Raw genomic sequence first — 26,969 nt, forward strand, 5'->3', positions numbered from 1 at the left:
TGCCATCTACAGCTTGGTTCCATGTACACCTTCCCTGAGATAGTCCCTCACAGAGATGCTTTGGTATTTTTTTTCTTAACTTTACCCCATCACTGCCTTTATGCTGTTTTATGCCTTTTAGGTTTCTTGAGCCAATTTTTGCTACTACATTGCATGTCCCTCCCAGGCCTTGAGATCCGTCTCACTCCGTCATGCTAACTAGAACGGACAGTATGTATTCTCCACGTTGCCAAGCCACGCGGGGAGTCCTGCTGCCCCGTGCTACTCACGGCCTTTAGCACAATTTAGGAAGGCTCAGCCTGGCAAATTCATTCAAGGGCTCTCAGAAAGGAAATTCTGTTTGATATTTCATTGCCATGCAGAGCTGAGGTCATTAAAGATCTTCTGTGCAGTGCAGATCAAGGCACTCATAAGCCAGCATTTCACAACATTTATTTTCGCAGCGTCAGAAATACATCTCCCCAAACTACCGTCAACCACATGCTGCCTCATGTGGTATTGACCGCTCTCTCATTGCCTCAGATCTGCGCTGTCCCGTTCGGTGGCCAGGAACCCACATGGCCCCTGAGCACTTGAAACATGGCCCAGCTTCAAGTGAGATGTCCTATGAGTGCAAAATATACACCAATTTCAAAACACAGTACCAAAAAAAGCCCAAAAAACCCACACAACCAGAAACTAATGAATACAAAATAGCTCATTAATTTTTATATTGATCACATCCTACAATATAATATTTGCAGTAGATCACATTAAGTGATATTTTTATTGAAATTAATATTTCTTTTTACTTTTAAATGTGGCTGCAAACCGTTAGAGGAGACAGAAAGGAGAGGAAGAAAAAAAAAAGAATGAAGAAGAAGAGAACAGGGAGGAGGGGACATAGAAGGAAAAACGAATTTCTGTCTTAATGCCATTATCTCTTTGGTCTGGTCTTGATTCTAGGTTTCCAGAGTTCAGTGGTATTTCTAACAGTGCAGTGAGATAGCATCTTCATAATCTCAGTCTATGGAGTCATTTTATCTTTGAAAAAAAGAAAGACGCTGTATGTGTCCTTTGATGAATCCTCTCAATTCAGTGCAGTACCCCTCACCCCCACCCTGCCACGTCTCATTCAGACAGAGCCTGTCTCCTCATCCTAAATGTTTCTGGGATGGATGGGAGACCTCCTTGGCTACTCTTGGGATTTTTAAAACTTTATCCTAATCGGGGCAGGTAAAATGTCTCACCCACAGCCTCCACTTAGCTGGAGCATGGTTTATTTAAAAATAATAAGAGAAGAGGAGAGGGTTAATCATTCTCTTCTTGCAATGACTTGTGAATTTATAGAAAATGAAGAATGCACAAGATTTTTCTCCTCAGAATAAGTCTGTTTCTGAATATCATTAAAGGCAAGTTTATTTTCATTACTTGCTAAGTTTTATAATATGCCAAAATATTATTTTATATCTTTATACAACTGTGATATCAAGTTGGCCTCTGGTTAAACCGTTTAAATGGTAATACGTCATCTTTAATGGCACCCTTAGAAAGGAAAGGAGTTAAGTGAAGGATATTTTATAAAATATATAAAATTCTAATGGGTTGAAACTACCATTTGTAAATCAAGTGACTTATAAAGTTACCTTATGCCACACATTCAAATGAAATCTGCCCCTTCCGTTAAAATTCAGAATTGGCTTTATTAACAGAAGACAGCCTTGCAGGTCTGAAAGTAGATCTGGACAAAAGTGTCTCCCTGTCTCGACATTAGCTCTAAAGGGAGGCTTCATTGGGTTAGCATTCTTGAGTAATGTGGCTTCCAACTCTGCAACATCAAAAAGTAAATATTTACCTGATAATGTGCTTTAATTACTTCCTTCTCAGCTATGCAAAATGTCCTAGAGTTTATTGCTTTTGCTTTCCAACTCTGGAGAGCCCTTGAAAAGTCATGATTTAGGACTTTAAATAATCATCAAATGCTAATAACGTTAAGCCACCAAGATAATGGTCTCTACTCTCCTGTTTCGTCCACTCATTATACAGAATACAGTGGCTCAGCATTAGTCTTCTGCAATATATAGTAAGTGCTGTGCATTTTCTGGTTAGAATTCCCTTGCTAAGGCCTTAGAGCATGGACAGTACATATCCCATCAATCTTTTACTAAGTTCCAGGACTTGGTTAAGCCTCATGTCATAAATACTGATGCCTGGCATCTAAGTAGATAAGTAGATAAGTAGAGAATACTTCCGGAATATGAGAAGACATGTCTTTCATTCTCCTGCAGCCCAGGGCAGCAGAGCTCAGCATGACAATATGCCTCCCTGCCAGGGACTCCTGTATCTCAGGGCCTGCCTTCTTACTCAGAGCAGGGAAATAAAGCCACTGCCCACTGATGCCTATTAATGCAGTGTGTGTCCATGGAGAGAAAGGAATAAGAAGATGGAAAGGTTGGGATAGAGAACAGAGAAAACTCCAAGTAGCCAAAACTACCCTAGCTAGTGGCCACATGTGCTCTCTGGGGCCTGGCCCACTATAGAAACACACCACTAGAAAATGAATGCCTGTGTCCCCTAAAATTCGTATGTTGAAATCTAATCCCCAGGGTTATAGGATTTGGAAATGGGGCCTTTGGAAAGTGCTTGGATCTTGAGGGTGGAGCTCTCATGAGTGAAGATTAGGCACCCCAGAGAGATTCCTTCCTCCTCCCATCAAGTGAGGTCACAGTGAAAAGATAGTTGTCTATAGAAGAGGTGGGCTCTCACCAGAACCCCACCATTCTGACACCTTGATCTTTGGCTTCCCAGCCTCCAGAACTGTGAGAAATTAAATTCTGTTGCTTATAAGCTACCCAGTCTATAATATTCTGTTATAGCAGCCTAAGTGGATTAAGACATACACTAAATCTTGAAGAGGCTTGGTCTCACAAATATAAGTTCATCTATTGTTTGGACCTATTTCAGGCAAAGAATTGAATGATGAGAAGCCCTGCCATTTTCCATCCTTGGCAAAGACTGCTGATTGGCTCCTTGCTCCCCTTCCTGCCTTCCTCCTCAATCACAGAGCCCTGGACCAAGTACCCACAAATAGTGTCCCATCATCCCCTCTGTGATAGTTAGATACAACCATCTACTGTAGAACCAAACACAAAAGCTCAATCCATGAGTCTAAGTGCAGGCTGAGAGACTCTGAGACATCCTTGCAGATTAAATTTTCCTATTTCCAAAACTCTGATAAAAAGACCATGCATTAGTTGGGGCTTTCTAGAGAAACAGAACCTATAGGAGGTTTACAGAACCAATAGGATGGATGGATGGATAGATGGATAAGTAGGTAGGTTGGTAGACAGGTAAGTAGACAGACATTTTAAGGAATTGGCTCATGTGATCGTGGAAGCTAGCAAGTCCAAAATTGTGGGGTAGGCTGGCAAGCTGGAGACTCAGGGAAGAGTTGATACTGGAGCTCAAATCCTAAGACAGTCTATTAGTAGAACTCCCTCATTCCTGAGGAAGATCTTTTTTTGTCCTACAGTCTTCAGCTGATTCCACATTATGGAACTGCTTTATTCAAAGTAAAATCTGAATGAAGCAATTTGCTTTACTCAAAGTCTACGAACATAAATGTTCATCTCACCTAAAGAGTATATTCACAGAAACGTCTAGAATAATGTTTGACCAAACATTTGGGTACTGTGGCCCAGCCAAGCGGACACATAAAATTAACAACACAAACCAACAAACAAAAGTACTTGTGAAAAAGAAAATATGAAAAAAACTTAAAGCCCATTCCTGGATGCACACTGTCCATCAGTATCAGGAGCCATGTGAGGCCAATCAGGGGTTCGCTGCCCCCCCAGTGCCATCCAGCAAGGAACACCTCTCTTCTGTGATTGTCGACTGCTGTCCAGTCTTGTGTGTTTGTGTTGACTCTGCCCAGGCCCAGTGTGTGTGTGGGGAAAAAATGAGCCTCTGTTCTCACGTCACACAAATGTTAAAGCAATTAATTCAAAATGCATCATTCACCTAAGAGAAAAGCTAACAATACACAACTTTAAGAAAATATTATTCTTTTAACTATTAGTTAAAAACAAGAGAACTAAACAACATAATGTTTTGTACACATATACATTTGCACTAGAACTCTAAAGCAATGTATGGGAATAAATTTCAGACAGGGGTCAGCCCTCTAGAACATGGCAGGAAATACCATGGGGAGAGGTTCCCAAGGAACCTGAAGAACTTGCAAACCCTACCAGCAAGCATTTCTCCTCCTCAGATCTCTACATTTCAGCTCTGTGGGGTTCCTCCTTGAAGCTTCTAGGTTTTAACAATTCCAACTTCTCTCAGTTCTCCCAGCTACAGGAAGAAGAGAGTTATTTTCCTACTTTGCCTTCCTTATACTTCCTCCTAATTCAGTGAGAAATGCCCTCTGGAAATAATAAGCATATGTCACTACCGGAGTTGTCAGCAAGTGATATCTGCCTGCCTCATAGCCAGGCAGTGTACAGGGAAGTCTGCTGATCAGAACATGGCACCTACTTTCACAGAGACAAGTACCATCCTTCCCATTCAAGGGAGAAGTCTAGAAGGAAAACAGATCTTTGCAACCCCAGAGGAAACCTGTGCCAACTGCCTATACAAACCAACATGGATTTATACATATGCACACGTGCATTGATTTAAATAATGCGTGTGCATACCTAATATATTTCATGCCATATTATGAATGACATATATACACAAATACCTTTGCTTCAATACATTATATGAGATAAATATATATATATATATTTATCTCATAAATCTCATATATATATATATATATATATATATATATATATATATATAAGACTAGATCTTTGAAGAAAACCAATATCATAAAAGAGAAGGACAATGGTAAATTGTATTCTTGCTTGACATTATTTACTATCCCTTCTTGCAACAGGATCATATAACTCTCTTCATTTGACCCGTGAGTTGTAGTACCTTGTCTTAGTTCAGGCTGCTGTAACGAAGTACCACACATGGAATGGCTTTTTTTTTTTAATTTTTTTTTTTTTTTAATTTATGATAGTCACACAGAGAGAGAGAGAGAGGCAGAGACATAGGCAGAGGGAGAAGCAGGCTCCATGCACCGGGAGCCCAACGTGGGATTCGATCCCGGGTCTCCAGGATCGCGCCCTGGGCCAAAGGCAGGCGCTGAACCGCTGCGCCACCCAGGGATCCCTGGAATGGCTTTTAAACAACAGAAATTTATTTCCCACAGTTCTGGAGGCTGGAAGTCTGAGATCGAGGGACCAGCATGGTCAAGTTCTGGTGATGGTCCTCTTCTAGTCTACAGACTGCCCTCTCCTCCTTGTGACCTCACATGGCAGAGCGAGAAATCTGGTCCTTTCATTGCCTTATAATCCCATTAACAAGGGCTCCATCCTCATGACCTATTACTCCAAAGGCCCCACTCTCATGGTATCACAATGAGATTAGAATTCAACATGTGAATTTGGTAAGGGGACAGAACATTCAGTCTGTAACATGCCTCCTTTGGGACAAGCATACTTTCCATTCTAATGACAACCTATTTATCCTTACAACTGCTTTGGCGATAGCATGAGAGCAGATGGAATGCAGCCCACATTCAAGCAAAACTTCTAAGAGCCCATGTAGGTTTCCAACAGCCCTCTTGCTCCTTTCCTTCTCCACTCAAAAAAAAAAAAAAAAAAAAAGGCATGGCCCATATTAAGTCCCCTCCTTCTGCCTCCTGGGATAAAGACGTGTAGGAGCAGGAGTTGAAACAGCAACATACAATATAAACAATTAAGATTGTTTTATAAACCATTAAGATTCATAGGCTCACTTGATACCACAGGAGAGCTGACAAATAAAAGCAGCATGATTAACAAACAAAAAGAAAACCTGGGAGGAACACGTTAGTAGCCTCAGAATATTTTGAGATGATACTGCATCTGTAAACAAGATTAGACTATCATAAAAATGAATAATTGAGGATTTAAAAAGAGTGTATAAAATTAAAATTTCATCTGAAATAAATTTAAAGGGTGGGCTGCATAATTGGCATCATGATCACCTGGGGATTTTGTTGAAAAGCAGACTCTGATTTGGCAGGCAGAAGATGGGGAGTGAGAAATTGCATTTCTAACAAATTCCGAAGGGATTCTGATGCTCCTGGGCCAACATTCATAAGTTGAGAACCACTATTCCAGATCCTTGCTATTCGAAGTGTGGGCCAAAGACGAGTAGCTTTATCACCCAGCAGCGTCAGAAGTGCCATGCTGATCCTCATATGGAATAGCAAGGATATATAAGACATCTCTCAAATTGTGGTCCCCATACCAGTAGCATCAGAGTTACCTGGGAATTTGTTAGAAATGCCATTTCGGCCCCCACACCAAAACTATTGAATCTAAACTCTAGGGATGGAATTTATTGATTTATTTTTTAATAAGTGTCCCAGGTGTTTCTGATACACACAAATTTGAGGACCACTGATTTAGAAATGATAGTAATATCTCCCAGAACATATAACAGAAAAAAAAACAAAAACAAACAAACAAACAAAAAAACAGGAGGGAAAAAAAGGAGATAAGAAATTCTGAGGAAAAAAAAAAGGGGTAAAACAACAGATGTTAGATTGTCAAAAGAAGTCATAAAAGCTGAGAACAGATTCAGTGAAGGTGAGAAGGGAGAACTTTTTAGATCAAAAGACCCATTAAATGCCAAGCAGAATGAATAAAGGAAACCCACATCCAGATACTAGACTGTAAATGTGTAAAGAGAGAGTTCTAAAATCGTCCATATAGAAGACATTTTTGTTCGATAAATCCCAGACAATTCATTTCCTTTTTTCATTTACAAACTCTATAATTGATATTGGTGCTTTTAATGTCCTGCTCAAAATGAGCAATGTGGAATTAAAATGAGTAGAGATTAAATTCTCAATTTCCCTCCCATGTACCCTTCAAATTACTTCTAAAATCTATTTGGCAAATTATTTGGTATGTTCATATTTACTGGAGAGAACTGGAACAAAACATGCAGATTTCAGATAAAAGTTACAGATACTTATTTTTTGTTGTTCATGAGGCAAAAGTGCTTAAATTAAGTGGTATTTGAGTTTTGTTACCTTTTAAATGTATCAACTTGATTTTTTTTTTAAATAAAAGTGATTTTAATTACTGGCTATTAGAAAGCAGTCAATCTGGCTATAATCTGTTTAGCAGCTTTGAGTCCAGTAATATAAATATTAAACTATGTAATTAAGTTAATATTAAACACATGTATAATAAAAATTTTAAAAGATTTTAGATAATAAATTTACCTCTGAAAGATTTTATTTTGACAAATCAGGGAAACTGAACATATGTTTCATCAGTAGAGGGGAAAAGTTACAAATATATGAGGAACTTCCATGACCTTGCTGTGATTTAATTATCAACTCCCTGTTGAGCATTTCACAGGAGCCTACCAGGCTCTGAGGAAGCAACCGTAAAACTAGCCACTGCTTATACCCTGTGGAGCTTATATCCCACTGCTAAAAGCAGGCAGGAAACACGCAAAGGGGTGAAATCATTACAGTGCTGACGTGTGCTACAAAGGAAAAGAGCAAGGTGCTGGGGTTCTCCTCACAAAGGGTGCTAGGGACCCTTGCAGATACAGGACCCAAAGAATAATATAAACAGCCATCCATGCAAGGCAAGGGAGTAGGGAAGTCATGGTAGAGGGAAGAACAAACAGAAAAGTCCTCACAGATGGAAGGCTTTACAGTGTCCTAGAAGGCAAGGAGGAGCCACAGAATGAGGTTAGAAAAAATAAGCAGGGGCCAGATGTATTCAGGCCTGATGGCTGTTATAAAGACTCATGAAAAACCATGGAGCTTAAAGCAGGAAGTGATGTTATTTATTTTTTATTTTAAAAATATCACTTGCATACCTATTAGGATTATCATTCTTTTAAAAAAAATAACAAAATAACACATGTTGGCAAGGACGTGGAGAAATTGGAACCCTTGTGCAGTGCTAGAGCAGCTGCTGTGGAAAACAGTGCTTCCTCAAAACCTAAAAACAGAATTATCATATGACCCAGCAATTCTACTTCTGGGTATACAGTCAAAATAATTGAAAACAGGGACTCAAATAGCTCTTTGTGCACCAATGTTCACAGCAGCACTATTCACAAGAGCTAAAAAGTGGAAACAACCCATATGTCCATCAACCGATGAATGGCTAACCTGTGGTATACACATACAATGGAATAGTATTCAGCCTTAAAAAGGATGGTAATTCCATGTGCTACAACACAGATGACACTTGAAGACTTTATGCTAAATGAAATAAACCAGACACAAAAGTCTGCTTCTAAGAGGGATCGAGAGTGGCCAAATTCAGAGACAGTGAATAGAATAGTGATTACCAAGGACTGGAAGGCAGGAAGAAAAGGAAATTGGTGTTTAATGGGTACAGAGCTTCAGTTTATGACCATGAAAAACTCTGGAGTTAGATGGTGGTGATGATTGCACGACAATGTGAATGTACTCAATGCCACTCAATTAATATACTTGAAAAGGGTTAAAATGAGTTTGGTGAGTTTTTGGTCATGTGTATTTTATAATTTTTAAAAATGCTAGAAATCTTAAAAAATACATATCACTGTTGCTGAAAAATGAACTCAAGTGGGACTATAATGGAACTGGAAAGGCCAACTGAAGACCGTAGCGGCAGCTGAGGTGAAAGACAGTGGCAGCTTGGGCTAGAGAGGGCAAGTCAGCCTTCCCACTGGTGACGCCATCTTAGTAACTGATTTTGTAACAATAGTATGAAACGAGTGTTTCCTACAGCCACAAGTATATTGAGTGAGGATACTTGCATTTCTAGTCCAAGCAGTTCCACTTTGAGTCAATTTAACTTTTTTTGAGCTACTGCTCCTCAGTGCTGTGGATGTGGATGCATGCCTGCACACTCTATGCAGAGAAGGAACACAGCACCACACTCGAAAAAGTGGGGAAAAATCTTCATCTCAGTCCACCTGTACTGTTAGCTCAGATTTCCAGCTGTTTTGATGTAAATGATACTTTAAAATCACAAAGTCATTGGATTAAAATACAGGCCACATCAATACTTTTTTATCATTTTTTCCTAGATTTAATAAATTTCATTGGTTTTTGGCTAATCATTGCTTCTGGGATTTCATTTCTTGGATTTTTTCCTCTTGCTATAACACATTGGTTAGCATTATTTTCAAAAGGGAATTTTTTTTTTCAGTGTTTAACATTCCAAGAAATCACATGTCTGCAGGATGTGATTTTATTCTTACATTTAGCTGGGTATAGAATTCTGAGTTTTAAATTATTTTCCCCTGAATTTTGAAGATAATTAGTTAATTTTCTTCTTGCTTCTAGCATTATGTTGTTTGCAAGTAGCCTGATATTTAGTCTGGAAATATATATTTTTTTAATTTAAATTCAAGTTAGTTAACATATAGTGTAGTATTAGTTTGGGGAGTAGAATTTAGTGATTCATCACTTACCTATAAACACCTAGTGCTCATCCTAATAAGTGCCTTCCTTAATACCCATCACCCATTTAGGCTCCTCCTCCCATCCACCTCCCCTCCAGCAACCCTTAGTTTGTCCTCTATATTTAAAAGTCTCTTATGGTTTTCCTCCCTCTCCATTTTCATATTATTTTATTTGTCCTTACCTTCCCCTATGTTCATCTGTTTTGTTTTTTAAGTTCCACATATGAGTGAAATGATATGTTTCTCTTTTTCTGACATTATGCTTAGCATAATACACTCTAGTTCTGTCCATGTCGTTGCAAATGACAAGATTTCAGTCTTTTTTTGATCACTGAGTAACATTCCATCACAGATATATGCCACTTCTTTATTCATTCATCAGTGAATGGACATCAGGGATCTTTCTGTAATTTGGCTATTGTTGATAATGCTGCTGTAAACACTGGGGTCCATGTGCTGCTCTGAATCAGTGTTTTTGTATCCTTTGGATAAATGCCTAGTAGTGCAATTGTTGGGTTGTAAGGTAGCTCTACTTTTAACTTTTTGAAGAACCTCCATACTGTTTTCCAGAGTGGCTACACCAGCTTACATTCCCACCAAAAGTAAGACAGTTCCCCTTTCTCTGCATCCTCACCAACATCTCTTATGTCCTGAGTAAATCTTAGCCATTTTGACAAGGGTGAGGTGGTATCTCATCCTGGTTTTGATTTGTATTTCCCTGATAATGACTGATGTTGAGCATCTTTTCATGTGTCTGTTAATCATCTGGATGTCTTCTATGGAAAAATGTCTATTCATATCTTCAGCCCGCTTCTTAACTGAATTATGAGGTTTTGGATGTTGAATTTCATAAGATCTTTATAGATTTAGGATACTAACTCTTTATCCAATATGTCATTTGTAATTGTCTTATCCCATTCCATTGGCTGCTCTTCAGTTTTGTTGATTGTTTCCTTCACTGTGCAGAAGCTTTTTTATCTTGATGAGGCCCCAATGGTTCATTTTTGCTTTTGTTTCCCTTGCCTCCAGAGACATGTCTAGTAAGAAGTTGCTACAGCTGATGTCAAAGAGGTTGCTACCTGCTTTCTCCTTTAGGATTTTCATGGATTCCTATCTTACATTTAGGTCTTTCATCCATTTTGAATTTATTTTTGTGTATGGTGTAAGAAAGCGGTCCAGTTTCAATCTTCTGCATGTCACTGTTCAGTTTTCCAAAACCATTTGTTGAAGAGATGTCTTTTCTTCCCATTGGCTATTCTTTCCTGCTTTGTGGAAGATTAGTTGGCCATACAGTTGTGGGTCCATTTCTGGGTTCTCTATTCTGTTCCATTGATCTACATGTCTGTGTTTGTGCCAGTACCATACTGTCTTGATGATTATAGCTTTGTAATGCAGCTTAAAGTCCAGAATTGTGATGCCTCCCACTTTGCTTTTCTTCTTCAACATCACCTTGGCTATCTGGGGTGTTTTGTGGTTCCATACAAAATTTAGGACTGTTATTTCTAGCTCTGTGAAAAATGTTGGTGGTAGTTTAATCAGGATTGCATTGAATGTGCAGACTGCTTTAGGTAGTATAGACATTTTCACAATATTTGTTCTTCCAAATCCAAGAGCATGGAATGTTTTTCCATGCCTTTGTGTCTTCTTCAATTTCTTTCATGATTCTACAGTTTTCAGTGTACAGATCTTTTACCTCTTTGGTTAGGTTTATTGCTAGATATCTTATGATTTTTGGTGCTATTGTAAGTGGAATCAATTCCTTGAATTCTCCTTCTGTTGATTAATTATTAATGTACAGAAATGGGGCAGCCTGGGTGATTCAGCGGTTTGGCGCTGCCTTCCGCCCAGGGCGTGATCCTGGAGACCCGGGATCGAGTCCCACGTTGGGCTCCCTGCATGAAGCCTGCTTCTCCCTTTGCCTGTGTCTCTGCCCCCCACCCCTCTGTGTGTGTGTGTGTGTCTCTCATGAATAAATAAAATCTTAAAAAAAAAAAGAAATGCAAGAGATTTCTATACTTTCTATCTCTTGCATTTCTATACTTTGATTTTACATCCTGTGACTTTGCTGAATTCATGTACCAATTTAAGCATTTTTTTTTTTTTTGGTGGAATCTTTCAGGTTTTCGACAGAGTATCATGTTGTCTGTGAAGAGCAAAAGTTTGACTTCTTCCTTGCTGATTTAGATGTCTTTTATTTCTTTTCATTGTCTGATTGCTAAGGCTAGAAATTCCAGTACTATGTTGAACAACAGTGGTGAGAAAGGACATCCTTGTTGTGTTCCTGCAGGCCCTATCAATTATAAGCTTTTACATAATGGATATTGGAAATAATCATGAAGACTGAGTTCTTTTTATTTCAGTAAATACTAATATTAACTGGTCTCTGAATTTTATCCAATAAATGTCTTACAACATAAGTGGATAGACTTATTCAACCTACGTAACATACATATATGGGAGAAAAGAGATTATGATCACTTAAAATATTATTTGTACAAAAGGTCTTTTCTCTATACAGAACATCTGGAAATATTCTAATCTATTTCCAGATATATTTCTTTTTACTCTTTTTTTTTTTTTTTTAAGAGAGAAGAAAAGGGAGGGGTAGAATGAGAGAAAGAAAGAATCTTAAGCAGGTTCTACACCCAGCACAGATCCTAACACAGGGCTCAATCTCACAACCCTAAGATCATGATCAAAATCAAGAGTCAAAACCAAGAGTCAGATGCTTAAATGACTGATCCATTCAGGCACCCCAGATACATTTCTTTTTAAATTTCACGTTAAGTTCCGTTCATTTCTGCAACAGGAACAGTTATGGACATCTTGGAAGATATGAAAGCAGCTACCACACCTACACTCAGGTTTGCATTTCAAAGTGATATGTGACATATCAAAACAAAAATCTATAGAAGGATTTTTTTTCAAGAGCATGTTTGGCCATTATATGGTTTCATTCATTTGGGGAATATAAAAAATAGTGAAAGGGATTCAAGGGGAAAGGAGAGAAACTGGGAAATATCAGAGAGGGAGACAGAACAGGAGAGTATCCTAACTCTGGGAAACGAACAAGGGGTAGCGGAAGGGGTGGGCAGGGGTGACGGGGTGACTGGGTGATGGGCACTGAAGGAGACACTTGACAAGATGAGCACTGGGTATTATATTATACATTGGCAAATCAAACTCCAATAAAAAAATATACAAAAAAAAAAAAAAGAATGTTTGACAGACTGAGGCCAAAGTGCAAAAATGCTAATTTTTGATACCTACAAGCAGTATCTGAATATCCTTTTCCTATCCTCATGACCTTTTTAAGGAGTGATGTCTTTGTTCTAAATGAAGCCTTGACTTAAGAACACTTTTTATCTTTCCTTTGCCTTTTCTCTCCTCCCTTTACAACTTGTGAAAACTTGGAACTGTATTACTTGGTGAAAATTTTCAGAATGTATTATTTAATTCTGTCTTCTCTAGAAGGAACATTAGAAAACAATTCCCACCAGCACATGAACAAATAGCTTCCATTTGTGAAACAATGCCCTTCTGGTTTTTAACTCTCTGACTTCCTGAAAGTTATTTCCAAGGAAACAAACTGTAAATGTGGCATGCTATTTGTTCGGATTGAATTGCTACTTCCTAATGAATCAATGTTCAGAAATTTTTACATCTTGCTCAGCAGCCAAAGTTCTGCAAACTGTCCACATAACAGCAGCAGAAAACAAGAAGACAAAGACAAAAAAGGTCCCACAAATCCTCTGTGGACCACTGCGTAACCTTGGACGATGCATGGGGAAAATCTTGCTTCTAATTGGAAGCATACACACACTTAATGCTTTTGCCAGCTGGGAAATTGAAGCTTTTCAAATCTGCACAGAAAAATGTACTACATGACTTTTCAGTAGAGGGGGTTTCAGAAACAGATTTTCACACGGCTACTCCTACATAGCAAATAGTATGCTTGTTAAATTAATAGCTTTCAAGAGGTCTAAAATGAGAAACTAGAAGTAATGTTGTAAAGGTAACATTTTTTTTTCAAGGAAAAACGGTTTACTTCATTATAAACTTTGTAACATGAGAACCAGGAGTGGAATTTTTTTTTTCTTTTATTTACTTGGGTTTCCAAATTAAACCATATCATAGCTTTCAATTCTACTGACCTGACCCAATAAGTACACTACATACTAGTAGTTCATCTTCAAAGAGTTCCTACTTAAGGAACTGTGTTCTCAATGAATCAAAAGCAAAAGGTAGTTTAGTTTTAAATATATATACATATTTGAAAATTGCTTTATAAACTGTCTAATTTAGAAGACAAGGTAAGAGATAATTTTATATTAGTTTTAAAGCCAGTAAATTGTTATTTTACATTTTACTCTACAGTTCACTTTAGCATAGGCAAAGGCCAGCTGATGGAGACATCACAGTTTAAGAAAGCACTTTGCATTTTGGCATTGATGTCACCTTTAATAAGTGAGGCTAGCCATGTCAAAGCACAAATTAAATAGCCCTATAAATGTTCATAATTGTCTTTTATAGGTTTTCCAATGAAGAAAAAATAAGAATTACTATTTTGCTTTCATGAAAGCCATATACATGTTATGCTCCAATGTTCCTCAAGCTTTTGTGTGTACGTGAATGCCACAGGGATCAAAACACAGATATGAATGCATTTGGGTCCACATAGAGCTTGAGAATCTGCATTTTTAACAATCTTTCAGGGCATCCTGCCCACCACGGTTTATTAACTGCTCTGCTTTGCTGTCTACACCATGTCCTTATTTTGACACAGAAGATACTCACCATCCACTGTTAAGTGAAGAAAGAAGATTTCTAACCAATATATATTGCATGGTTCCCTATTTGGGGGGGGAAAAAAGCTTTGCCTGCCAAGAAGATTAAAAAAAACCTGCTATTTAAAATCATAACTGGTCAGAGCTGTTTTTGCCCACCAGATGTGTGGCATGGTTCCTCTCCAGCTTAAAATTCCTGTTGTTTAGGAAAGATATCTTAGTAGGTCAGTTTGGAAACTGAGACTCTCCAGAAAAGGATCTGGAAAGAACCATTAAAACAGACAGAAAATTAACCTGCTCGCTCTAGGAAATTCACAGGACTGTCACAGGTGGAGGACTGGGTGAAGAGAGGCATTAGTTGAAAGACAGAGACTCCCCCAGCCCAGCAAACCAGCAGATGGCTTATACTCTCAGATAGAAGACATCTTCAGGATGAAGTAAAGGCTTTCCAAAAATGGAAATGTGTTAAGCATGTGCTTTTCTGTAGCATTTTCTAGCCTGTCCCTGCCCTGCCCTGGAAAGAAGAAGCATAGAATCAAGGATAAGGGGCTGTGTCCCATATCTGAGTCTACAGAATAAACTAGACACTAAGGAGATAGAGACAGCAGTGGAAGCAGGAAATTGAAGATGTGACCAAAAGAACTGTTTGCCCAACCCAAGAATCCCTAGAGAAACTGACAAAGATAAAAAGTTTTCCAATATAAAGGAGCAGGCCTGGTGTGAATTACATGTTAAATGTATAGGATAGAATGGTTCCCCCCAATTATAGGACTTGGGGCCATGTAAACAACCAGTATCTATACTATGCAGATAGAGAAAAGGTCTAGAAAAATACATACCAAAATGTTAACTATGTTTATTTTTGAGTGATTATGATTTTTTTTTGCTTACCTGTATTTTCTAATTTAAAAACATTACTTCAGAATTGAAAAAAAAATCATTTTCAAAATCACACACACACGTACACAATGACACCTCATTCCAGTATAAGTGATACTTAAGCTGAGACCTAAGGAGTGAATAAGCATGAGGCAGGTTAGGAGTAGAAGTGAGAGGGAAGGCTTTCCATACATTAAGGCCTGGGGATGGTGTGGCCAGAGTGGATGAGGAGAATGACCCAGGCTGAGACTCAACCTGCAGTTATAAGACAGAGCATGCCAGGCTTTGGAAGCCAGAGAAAGCAGTGTGCTTTTCTTCTGACTGCAATGACAAGTCATTGAAAGGTTTGAAGCAGGCAGTGACATGATCCGATTTATGTTTTAAAAATATCAGGGTAGGTAAGAGAATGGATGACAGTAAGAGAGCTGGACAAGTATGGAAGCTAGATGCCTTTTAAGATCTCTTTGTAGCCCCCCTAGGCAACATAGGACAGCAGTTTTGACTACAAGAATGGAGTTAAAGTTGATAAGTCTTAGAGACAGATGGTTTGAGGAATAGGGAATTATAAAATAAAACAAAAATAATAAAGTCTCTAGGTTTAGAGTTTGAGCAATTAAGTGGGTGGAGATGCCATTTTCTGAGTTGAACACTAGGGAAAAATGAGCTTTGGAAGAAAAAAAAAAAACAGCTTTAGATATTTTTTTTAAAGATTTATTTATTTATTTATTTATTTTAGAGAAAGAATGCAAGAGCCAAAGGTGAGGAGCATAGGGAGAGGGAGAAAGAGAATCCCAAGCAGACTCCCTGCTGAGTGGGGAGCCCAACACAGGACCCTGAGACCATGACCTGAGCTGAAATCAAGAGTCAGCTACTTAACGGACTAAGCCACCCAGTCACCCCTAGACATGTTACGTTTGAAGTGCCTGTACAATATCCAAAGAAAGATGATTAGTAGAAGGTTTGATAAATAAGACGTCATGGATGAACTGGGAGCTGTAGGTATCTAGGTAGGGAGAAATATATAACTCATCATCCAAACTAAGACACTTTCGAGACTAAAAGGGGATAAATTAAAAATTCTGCTGAGGATGCTAGAGAGGAGGGGGTTGGAGAGACGAGCAACATGGGTAAGGGGAGTGGGAGGTATAGGCTTCCATCCATATGGAATGAATAAGGGGAATAAAAGGCACAGCACAGGGAATATAGTCAATGATATTGTAATAGGTTGTATAGTGACAGATGGTAGCTACACTTGTGCTGAGCAGAGCATAACATATAAACTTGTCAAATCAGTATGGTATACATTTGAAACTAATGTAACACTGTGTATCAACTATACTTCAATTTAAACAATTTAAAAAAAAAAGAATTTTGCAGCAACAGTAGACATAAATGGGGCCACCCGTGGGAAATAATAGAGTGAGAAGAGAAAGAAACCTGAAACTGATCCTAATATATATCTTTAAGTAGTAAATGGAGGAAAAAGAACCAAAATACAGACAGAAAGAAGAAATCCAAGAGACTGGGGTGACATGGAAGCCAAAAGGAGAAAGAATTTTAATAAGGAGGGAATGCTCAACTGGGTCATATATATATAGCTAATCATAGCTCTAATTAGACTGCAGGGAAATGTCCACTGGATCTGGTAACATGAAAATCATTGATGACCTCAGCAAAAGTAGTTTGGGTGCAGAAGTCAAAAGAGATGGAGTTGAAGAGTAAGTACACATTGAAGAAGTAGACAGTGTATACACAACCCTTAAAAGCGTCTTGGCTGGAAAGGAGAACACAGATTTGCCAGCAGTTGCAAGAGAATGTGAGGTAAGGGTAGGAATCGGTGATTTTAGCGTAAGAAGCACTAGAGCTTGTTTGAGTAACAATGAGCATAAACCAGGAGAAATTCTTCCTTCTGATAGAATAGATCTACTAGAGTGTTCATAGTAGTATTGTTCATAGTAGGAATAATCTGGAAATAACCCAAATATCCATCCACAGGAGAAAAGATGAATATAGTATGATACAATCACAAATGGACTATCCCACAGCAGTAAAAATGAACGAAGTACCTCAACACAGAACAATATGTGTCGTCTTGACAATAAAAGTGCAAAGTAAGTCCCAAAAGTTACATCTATTATGATACTCTTATAAAATTAAAAATGTATTTTTGAGGATTCTAAACCGATGAAATAAAATTGTGCAAAATAGGGGGAAAAGGAAAAATGATGAACATGGTATATTGGATGATGGTCATCCTGGGTCAAGGAGGCAGAGTGATGGAAAGATGGAGTGAAACCTGGGGTGAAGACGAGGATTGTCACAGCCTCCCAGCTCGTATTTCAAGTGGTGGGTTTATAAATGTTTACTACTTTGTGAAAAAAAATAACTAGATACTTTAAAAAGCTATGAATAGATCTATGTTGGGCGTATGTCATGACTCATATTCATGTTTAATCTAGGTCTGTGTACCTGAGGTCCAGTGGCCAAGGTGGGCATATGGAGGAGGCTGATCTACGGATCCCACAGCCGCCTCCAATATAATGGTTGAAGCAGAAGAAGGGAAACTGTGGCAAAGACCACAGCAGAAGCTAAAGAGAAGTATTCTGTCTTTACAAACAAGGCAGTTCAAGGCATTTTCTATAGACAGCAGAGAGGCCGTGTCCTCTTCAATTCTGATATTGCCTCCAACCTCTCTTTCTGGGCATCAGAGAAAACTCAGTCCACCAGTATGAGCTTTGTGGGGAGTATTTTCCAAGTCTACTATTACTGTTTCAATTACAGCAGCCACTCAATGGTCTCACGTATGGTAAAATGTTCTTGCTAGAGTAATTTTATCCACGATACTTCTATTGATATAAAGTAATATATTTACTGTCATTGTAACCTACTCCCATGATTCCTGATCAGTCCTTAATAGTGGATCTTCAAGAGCCTACTTGGCGATATTATAGAAACTACATTTTGCCCAATTGAATGCTGTATTTTCACTTCTCCCTGGGTGGGCTACTTTATTAATTATTTTTAATGATTTCAGGCCATGTCTTTCATTTATCAAGATTGAATTGCATTTTAAGAACATCTCCTGAACAATGCGTAATTCCTTCCCAATTTTTTTATCATCTGCAGACTCATTCCATTACTTTCCCATTTCACTTCTGAATGCTTCAGAAACACGTAAGAGAAACTAAAACAGACACTCAACAGTAAGCAAGTCAGAACTCTGTTAAAGACAAAAGCAAATAGGGTAGGATGGCCTCAAATGACTCGTTTCTCACTGCTTGGTTAGCAGCTGCAACACAGGCTCGTAAGAAAATTCACAGTAGCTTGGGTTTTGTTCTTTCTTCACAACCACTCTGAAACACTCTTCAGGCTGTGGAGGGGAGGATTGCTGATTTCCTAGGGGTTATATTAGCCAAATGTTTGCCCTGGAAACAGATTTGGCCCCTTTCTCTCCCCTGGGAATTGTGCTTCTAAACAGAACTCAAGGCCATGTAATGCAAAGCTTTACTCAGCGTCAGCAGTGCTGTCACTGTTCAGACTACCTCATCGGACGACACAGCACTCTCAGAGTAACACAGGACAGCTGTCAGCCAGATTTTCAACCCTTCTTCTGGATTTTGACTGATTCAATGATTTGTTGATGTATTCATCTCTTCATTTATTTGATTATAGAGTCTAGTATGCATTTAGTCTATTATGAGATAAAGTCTAGAAAATCCAAGTTAGCTGGCTAAACCGTGCAGATCTCATGGTGGTGGCTCCCCGCCTCCCATATTTCATTGTTGCCTTCCTTCCTTGGAACAGAGAAGCAATGATCTTGCCAGCCAAGACTTGTGATTTGAAAGATCCAGTGTTTTGAAACTTAAAGTCTGAGCCTTAGAGGAAATGAAGCTCAGAGTTCCTGCCATAACAAAAGTTTGGAAGGAGACTAGAGAAAAGCCAGACCACCCTGCCTCCACAGAGAAAGTCTGTTCACACTCTGAGCAGGACTTTTAGATAGGGGGACAGTTTAGATGCTGTGGTCTGCCCCACCCTGGCTGAGTCCCCAACCGCAAACTACCTACATTATTCGGGGTAAACCTTTTTACCTGTCTCTACCTCAGTATCCTCAGTGGTGATCAGATGTGGTTACTAGCTAGTTGTAAAGTTCTGAAACAACATCAATTACAAAACCAGCACATGATGACACCCTTCAACTTTCTCTTTAGAAGCAAATTAATAATCACTTACTCAAGCAGTATTTATTGAGTGGCTACTTTGTGCTAGAGCTATGTATACATACTGTACTAAGTACTAGAAATAAAAAAAATAAAAAAAAAGAAAAATTGCACAAATCTGCTACTTTCCTGACCTGAGATCACCCCACAACCAGGAGACAACATGCCTAAAGATGAAAAGTGTGTCCAGCTGGAGCTGGCAGGAAGAAAGAACAGAAGAAGCCCAGGCCATGTTGATTCCACTGAGTGGATGAAACAGTTCCTCTGAGCTTCCTGCCTCCAGCCTTCTGGTTATGTGAGACACTTTAAATGCTCTTTTTTTAAAGCCATGTTTGGTGGGTTTTTCTATTTTGGTAGTAGAAGGGATCCTAAATGATACATTCACCCGTTCCACCATTGGCTGCCCCAAGATCTGTTCTCGCGCTTAGCTTATCAGATACAAACCATACTCTGATGGTTTTCATAGATAGTATTATTGTTCCCCTAACATTTCTTACGACTCCAGGAGCACCAACCCCTTTCCACCTGCCTCTGCCCCAAATCTGTCCTCAGTGGGTTTTGGCAATCAGTTTGGAATCCTCAGTGCTAGTGCAACATCCGTCCTTTTGCCACCCCCAAGCCATTCTTGACTGATGAAAGAGCCTACTTTCAATAATTCTTTATCTAATTTCCTCAATATATTGAAACTATTTTCTTCACATTTTAAACCACAAAATAGAAGATGACATCGTCAATGTAACAAGGTTCACTTCACACAAAATTATTTTGTTAGTAAGTCTTTAAAGTTATAGCCTAGGGCAGGCCCAAATACAAACGTTATCAGAATATAGAACACAGAGCTGAAAATATTTGACAAGTGCATAATCTGTCTCAATGCTGAATGTATAATAAAACTAGAAAACATCAATAGACTTTGGCCAGAATGGGATTACTGCTTGGGATGGATTCCCTTATCTCACCTTGCTCTTCTCCAATCCACATTACAGACAAAATTCTCTTTTTTAAAATGCATATCTGGCCACCGCCCATATGAATGTGTAACTATAAATTCAAATAGACAGGAAATATCATGTTTCTTTAAATCAGCTTACATTTCATTCTGAGCCCACAGTCAGACATACTGTGAAGAAATTCAGTCTCAGTCATGAATGTGCCCCCCCCCCCCCTTCTTTGGATCATGAGAAGACCTTGCAGGACTGAAGCTTCTTTGGTCTTCAGCTAACAAGGCTCACTGCTGAAATGCCCAGTGTCTGAGACTTCTTGTCCCTCAGAGTCTGTGGAAGTACAGTTCCTGTGCCCTGGGACCAGGCTGGGCGCCCCTATGCATAGCTAGCCTCTCCTGGAATATCTCCCATCTACTCATCATCAATACAGGTCCACAGTATCAACTCCCAGCAGAATCAGAAATACAGGTAAGGTCCTGCTACTTTCAGAACCCTCTAACTACAGGTCCTTCCAAGACTGGGATCTACTACTCCTACCTTGATACCCTTAGGCTCCCACACTCCACTCCCTACTCAACGACAAGTATTGTTTCTTCTGTGAGCTTCACTCTACAAACTAGAAATACGTCTCATAATTAAGTGGCTTCTCCTCTGCCCACCTTCCATCCCCACCCAAACTCTTGAGGCAAGAGGACACAAAGGGACGGGATACTAAAATTGAATGAAGTAAGGAGAAGTAAAGGAAGAGGGAAACAGTTTTAAAGCCAATTTTATCACTTAGCTGTATCACTCCTTTGTTTAAAACCCTGCAGTGATTTTTCATTGCTCTTAAGACAAAGCCCCACCTTCCCTGTCACCTCCCTCAACTGAACTGAGGCCCAAAGGGGGCTGACCTCATCTTGCCTCTCTAACTTTATGGTCATGGATAGTGTCAAATGCCTAGTGAGATTGTTCTCCCCAATTTTCATGAAATTGTAAGATTCCAAAGAACTAACTACCTCACATTCCGAGAGATTAGAGACTCAAAGGACTGCCCATTATTCTTTCAGCTTCCCTCTAGGCTGCCAGAAATTGCCATTACTGCCCATTAACACCACAATTAGCACAACCAAGTAATAAAACTGAGAAAAGGGAAAGGTTGTATTTTGGAGGAATTTAATGTGGGAAGACTACCCCTTTCTTACATTAACTCTGAGGGAAGTAAAGGAAATTATCTCCAAAGCTAAGAGAGGCCCAAGAAAATAACTCTCAAAGAATGGGGGTGCCTTCACACCCAAGTACTAATGACAGTCTCTTCTTTTGTCTGAAGGCTGTCTAGTCACTGAAGCTTGGAACCACTAATGCTGTTGAAACTGCCAATGGGGCACATTTTGTGGGAAACAAGAATCCACTAGTCTTCTGGAGGTAAGTGGTCCAGAAGAAACAGTCTTGCTACTACTCAACTAAGCTGTCTCACTGCTGGTTCAGTAACACCCAATGGCAAGAAGTCATGGAGTATATAAAACAGGGTAGGGTTTAGAGAGTAGGGAAGAAGAGGCCAGAGAGACCCCAACCAAGATTTCCCATGGGTCATGCCCAAGAACCACAGGTTTAGACACACCTGTAGATGCTACTTACCCACAGATACATTCAATGGGCAGTCAGTATCAGAGGAGAGGCCAACTAGTCATCAAGCAAACACATCTGTCTCTGCCCATCTTTTTCCCTCTCCCAACCAGACAAGAAGCATGGGGATGATGAGGAGAGGGAGGGATGTGAGAGCCAACCATGCCTGCCCTCCAGTCCTTATGACTCAAGTCACTGCCTGGTTTGTATCTCTAGTCACATCTCCCCCTGACTCTGGACTTTCTTGTTTCTTCTACTTTCAAGGACCCTTGTGATTTTATTGGACCCATCTCGATAATCCAAATTAAGCTCCTCCCATTCTGACACCAATTCCAATGCATGTGTGTGTGTTTCTGCACTACCAAGAAATTCTCTTGACACCAGTGGTTGTCCTACAATTCATCTCAGTGCTGATACTATCTACCTGGAGATAACAGCAGATCCCACAAGTTAAGGGCTCAGTCACACACAAGACTGCCTTTCCCTACCCCTGACCTTCAGATGCCAATCTCAAGTTCAATTTGTCACTGTGCTTCTGACCAACTGGCTATAAATCAGAGCCTCAAATTGATGTGGGAAACAAAGGCAAAAGAAAAATTAAATGTCCCTTCTACTTACAGCCTATTGACAAGTCCTCGAAACAGGCAGAGTGACATTCCTCTAAGAATTCAGCTGCCTCATGTTAACACTTTGCTAAGGACATTTGACAAAATTATCCTTACCCCCAGGAGCCTATAAGTCTTCTTTAACATATAGAAATTCCTTTCTAAGGAAACTTTCCTTATCTCTACCCCGCAAGATACATGTTAGCAATCATCCTCTCAGCATACGGCCCACTGATACACCTCTGAAGGGTCTCATGACTGAGTTTTTACTATACAGTAATAAATGACCTTTTCCAATAGCTAACCCCATCAGGATCCTGGAAACCTTGTTTCCAAAATACCTTGGAGGCTTGTGCTCTTCCTAACCCTTTCCAACTTGAAAGAATATAATCAGTCACTTGTCACAACCCCAGTGCAGCTCTTTCTGCCTGTGGATCCTGTCCATGGCTTTAATAAAACCACCTTTTTGCACCAAAGATGTCTCAAGAACTCTTTCCTGGCCATCAGCTCTGAACCCCAACATTTTTCTACATCATGATGACCCCTTCCTCGGGTTCCATTAATTTGCTAGAGTGACTCGCAATACTCAGAGAAACATTATACTTACTAGATGACCACTTATTCTAAAAAGATTTAACTTGGAAACTGCCAGAGAGTGGAGATGCATGGTGCAAAGTATGTGGGAAGCGATGTGGAGCATCCATGGCCTCTCTCAGTGCACCACTCTTCCAGTTTCTCTATATATATGTTCACCAACCTGGAAGTTCCCCAAAACACTGCCCTTTTTCCGGTTTTACGGACACTTCATTACTCAGGGATGATTGATGAAATCATTGGCCAAGGGCAAGTGATTCAACCTTTAGTCCCTCTCCCATCCCTGGGGGTCAGTGGGCAGGACTGAAAGTCCCAGATCTCTGATCACCGGTTTTTTCCCCTAGCAACCAGCCTCCACCCTCAGGTGCATTCCAAAAGTCACTCATTAACATAAACTTAGGTGTGGCTGAAAGGGGTTTGTGATGAATATCAAGACACTTTTTATCATTCTTATCACATAGGAAATTCCAAGAGTTTTAAGCCTTGTGCCAGAAACTGGGACAAAGACCAAATATATAGTTCTTATCACAGTTTCACTACTTTCTATCTGAAGGCCAGCTAACCAACAAATGGAATTCTATCTGCAACCTTAATTCTCCTTTGCCATGTAATGTAATGTGTTCTGGAGATAGGTATGTGGTCATTTTGGGGGGTCATCATCTTGCCAACCAAAGTATTTGTATGAGGGTTCTCCAGAGAAACAGGACCAATAAGATGTTTATATATACATAAAAATGTAGAAACGTTTCGGTAATCTTTATCAGCCCCTTATGTCTAGCTATTCCCATTTAACTTGAGATGGGATAGCCACAAAGCAGGCACTCTGGAACAGCCAGTGTTTTATCCATATTGTTTCTAACTGTAACAACTTACCTTTTAAAGCTTTCTTAAGAAGTCCTTTTCCTATGCAGTTTCATAATAATACCTAATATTTATTGACTGTATATTATGTGGTGGGTATTGTTCTGTTTTACGTATATTAACTCAACTGCAAGGCCACTAAATCTATTATTTTTCTCATGCTGAAGAGGAGAAAACAGATACATTGAGAAGGGTGACTTGCCCAAAGTCATCTAATTGAGCAAGTGACCACAGCTGGACAGATGGCAAAGTAGGGATCCAAACACAGTGGCCTCCATTGCCCTGCTCTTAAGGACTAGTTTAAAGCATCCAAGCAGGGAAGGTACCTGTGACTACCCTAACTACTGTATTTCACCACAGTCAGTGTAGAGCTATAAAACAGACTGCTAAAATCAACCCATATAGTAGGGGTATCTACTAAATACCTTCTGATGAGCTGCAGCCTCAATTCAGCCACACAGTCCTCATCACTCCTTCATCCTTTTACTTCTCTCCTATTCAGGCATCTATGTTCCCTGACCTGTGACAGCAATGGGATTTGCAACCCCAGCATCAACTTTTATAAAGGCCATAACTGCCTTTATCTTGTGCATAGTCATCTCTCAGTACTTAAGACAGCAATTGGCACATAGTTAATACCTGGCCATCAACAAAGAATCTGGTAAGGAGCAATCTGAGGCTCAAAGAAATTATAGTCGCTCAGAGTCACAAAGTCCAGAAGGGGGCAGACTTAGTCTCTCTGGTCCTCACACCAGAAAGCCAGTGCTTTGCTCACTACAACATGATGTATATAGATGGTGCTTCGTTGCACATGTCTATAGAGTCCATCAGTTCTTTCAAATAAAGCCTTAATGCATAAATAATGATTTTTTTTAAAGTTTGGCTCAAGAGAATAACTCATATTTTAACATAATAAATCAAACTTCACAAAATATATCACTGCAATATGTGGCACTTGGGGGCAGGACAACTCTGTATAGTTCTTTTCCCTAGAAATTTGTTCTCATAGAAGCCTTCTTGGATAATTTAAAATCCTGAGCAATCTCAATCATAAATGGAGTTTTGCAGAATAAAGCTAAGGAGACCTCTACCTATGAGCTTTCAAAGATTGGAAGTCTACAGACACTCCCCTCAACCCCCCTCCATGTATACACTTTCCTGAGAGAATTGACCTGTGACATAAAGGGATGCAAAATAAATCAAGCTGCAAACCAGACCACTAGCAGTTTGCTGACCTCAATTATGATTTCCTAGACAAGAAAGTATGACAGTGCTACTCAGCTACTAAACAACCTCTGACTTATAAATGTTATTGTTCCGGTCTAATAGGCCATCCATGGAGACAGGATGAGAAAGGAACAATAGTGAAGTTAATGGGGACTCAACACATTCATCAGTAAATCACACAAGAGCTTATAGCAAAATAAGGGACCATGAAGTCATCAAAATGGATGTAATACACATATAAAACTATATACACTAACAAGGGCCAGTAGTGTTTCCCAAAAGCATTTAAAATAATACACACAACAGATTTACACTCTTCTAATCATTATTGAATCCATTAAGGCCTCTGAGTTAACGTTTAAGATTCGGGCAGGCAAGTGCAAAGATCTATTCATCTTGCAGTGGCCCAAGACAAGCCCCATATATAAGTTCCCTTGCTCATTAGAACTGCCACCTACCAACCTGGAACGGTCCGCCTTTTCCTGAGTCTCTCCTCACCTTCCATGTACGGAGGCCAGTTGTGAATTTCATCCAGGATCTCCCAAGGTTTCAAGCCAATGTGAGACATAAAGAAGGAGACCAGGATGTTGTTGATCAGGAGCTGCTATACCAGCCCTGAGTTTCCTAACTCCAGACCTCTTATTTCTGAAAGACCTTACTTTGTTTAAACTACTATTATTCCTCAATCACTATAGCTGAAACATATCCTAATTAATAAACTCCATTGGACCATGAGTTTTTAGTATCAAGATCATATGTGAAGTTTGAATATTTAACTTTGTTATTTTTAAGCAGTTCACTTTATTTTACTGGCTGAAATTTCACCAGAAATATTAGGCTAATAAATTGATAAGAGACTCATCTGATCAAAGAACAGAATAACCAATGCATGCAGGACAGGCATCAAGTTTCTTCCTTGTCCCAACACTGACTTCTGACCTGAAGCCAGAAATCCAACAGCCAGTTTGTGAGCAGACCCTCTGTCAGCAGATGAATCTGCCTACAAGTTGAGACTCTGCAATTTACTAATTTCCACTTATAAAACTTGGAATTTACCATGATGTAGCACTGTTAACAATTTCTCGAATACACACCTTTTGGAGTGTAGTCAGCTTTCCTAAAGTCAATTTTACTCAAAATGTTCATCACTGGGAAAAGTCTATTTAAAACTTGAAACTGGGTCAGTTAACATAGAAAAGATCCCACACTCTGATTTTGGCTAATGGCCTTCACCAGATGTTGCTTAGTGGGTTTATCCTCTGTATCTTCTATGAGTTGAAAGTTTAGATTCCTAATTCAATAACCTAACATTAGGTAGTGTCAGGTTTGAATTTTTGACATGTATACCCCACAACTGGTGCCATGTATTTTCCCCTACATCATATCAGGAGCAAATTATTACCTGGTGTTTTCACTTTTAGGGATGCTAGAATTGATCAGAGCATTCAATATTTCCCATCAACATTTTATCTAATAGCTTCTTGCAACTGTTGATGACTGTTACCTGCATCAGTTATTTCATTAGAGATTGCAAAATGGTAGTTTTTTTTTCCAATTCTATTATTCTTTCTGCATTTATTAGCTGAAATTCTAATTCTTGAATTAGATGAATTCAAACTAAATGCAAATTATGTGATGCCTGATGCCCCCAATTTACCTTTCCCTCATCCACCAATACCATTTGATTACCCTAAAAATAGTTTATACCAGAAAGCCAACATGAATACTTAATTCTTTTCC

The 26,969-nt window shown here is 39.3% G+C and overlaps 1 protein-coding gene across 1 annotated transcript in view; it reads right to left on the reverse strand.

Annotated features, from left to right (window-relative positions):
• Positions 1 to 450: 450 nt before the first annotated feature.
• Positions 451 to 26,969, reverse strand: part of LOC144306209 (uncharacterized) — an 87,914-nt gene continuing 61,395 nt past the window's right edge. The window contains exons 3-4 of the mRNA XM_077885626.1: positions 1,626 to 1,807; positions 451 to 604 (exon numbers count right to left, since the gene is read on the reverse strand). Of these exons, the coding sequence (XP_077741752.1) occupies positions 473 to 604; positions 1,626 to 1,807 (314 nt within the window). The 3' untranslated portion in view covers positions 451 to 472. The remainder of the gene's footprint in view (positions 605 to 1,625; positions 1,808 to 26,969) is intronic.

Source organism: Canis aureus, chromosome 36, assembly GCF_053574225.1.
Source record: "Canis aureus isolate CA01 chromosome 36, VMU_Caureus_v.1.0, whole genome shotgun sequence".
Taxonomy (NCBI): domain Eukaryota; kingdom Metazoa; phylum Chordata; class Mammalia; order Carnivora; family Canidae; genus Canis; species Canis aureus.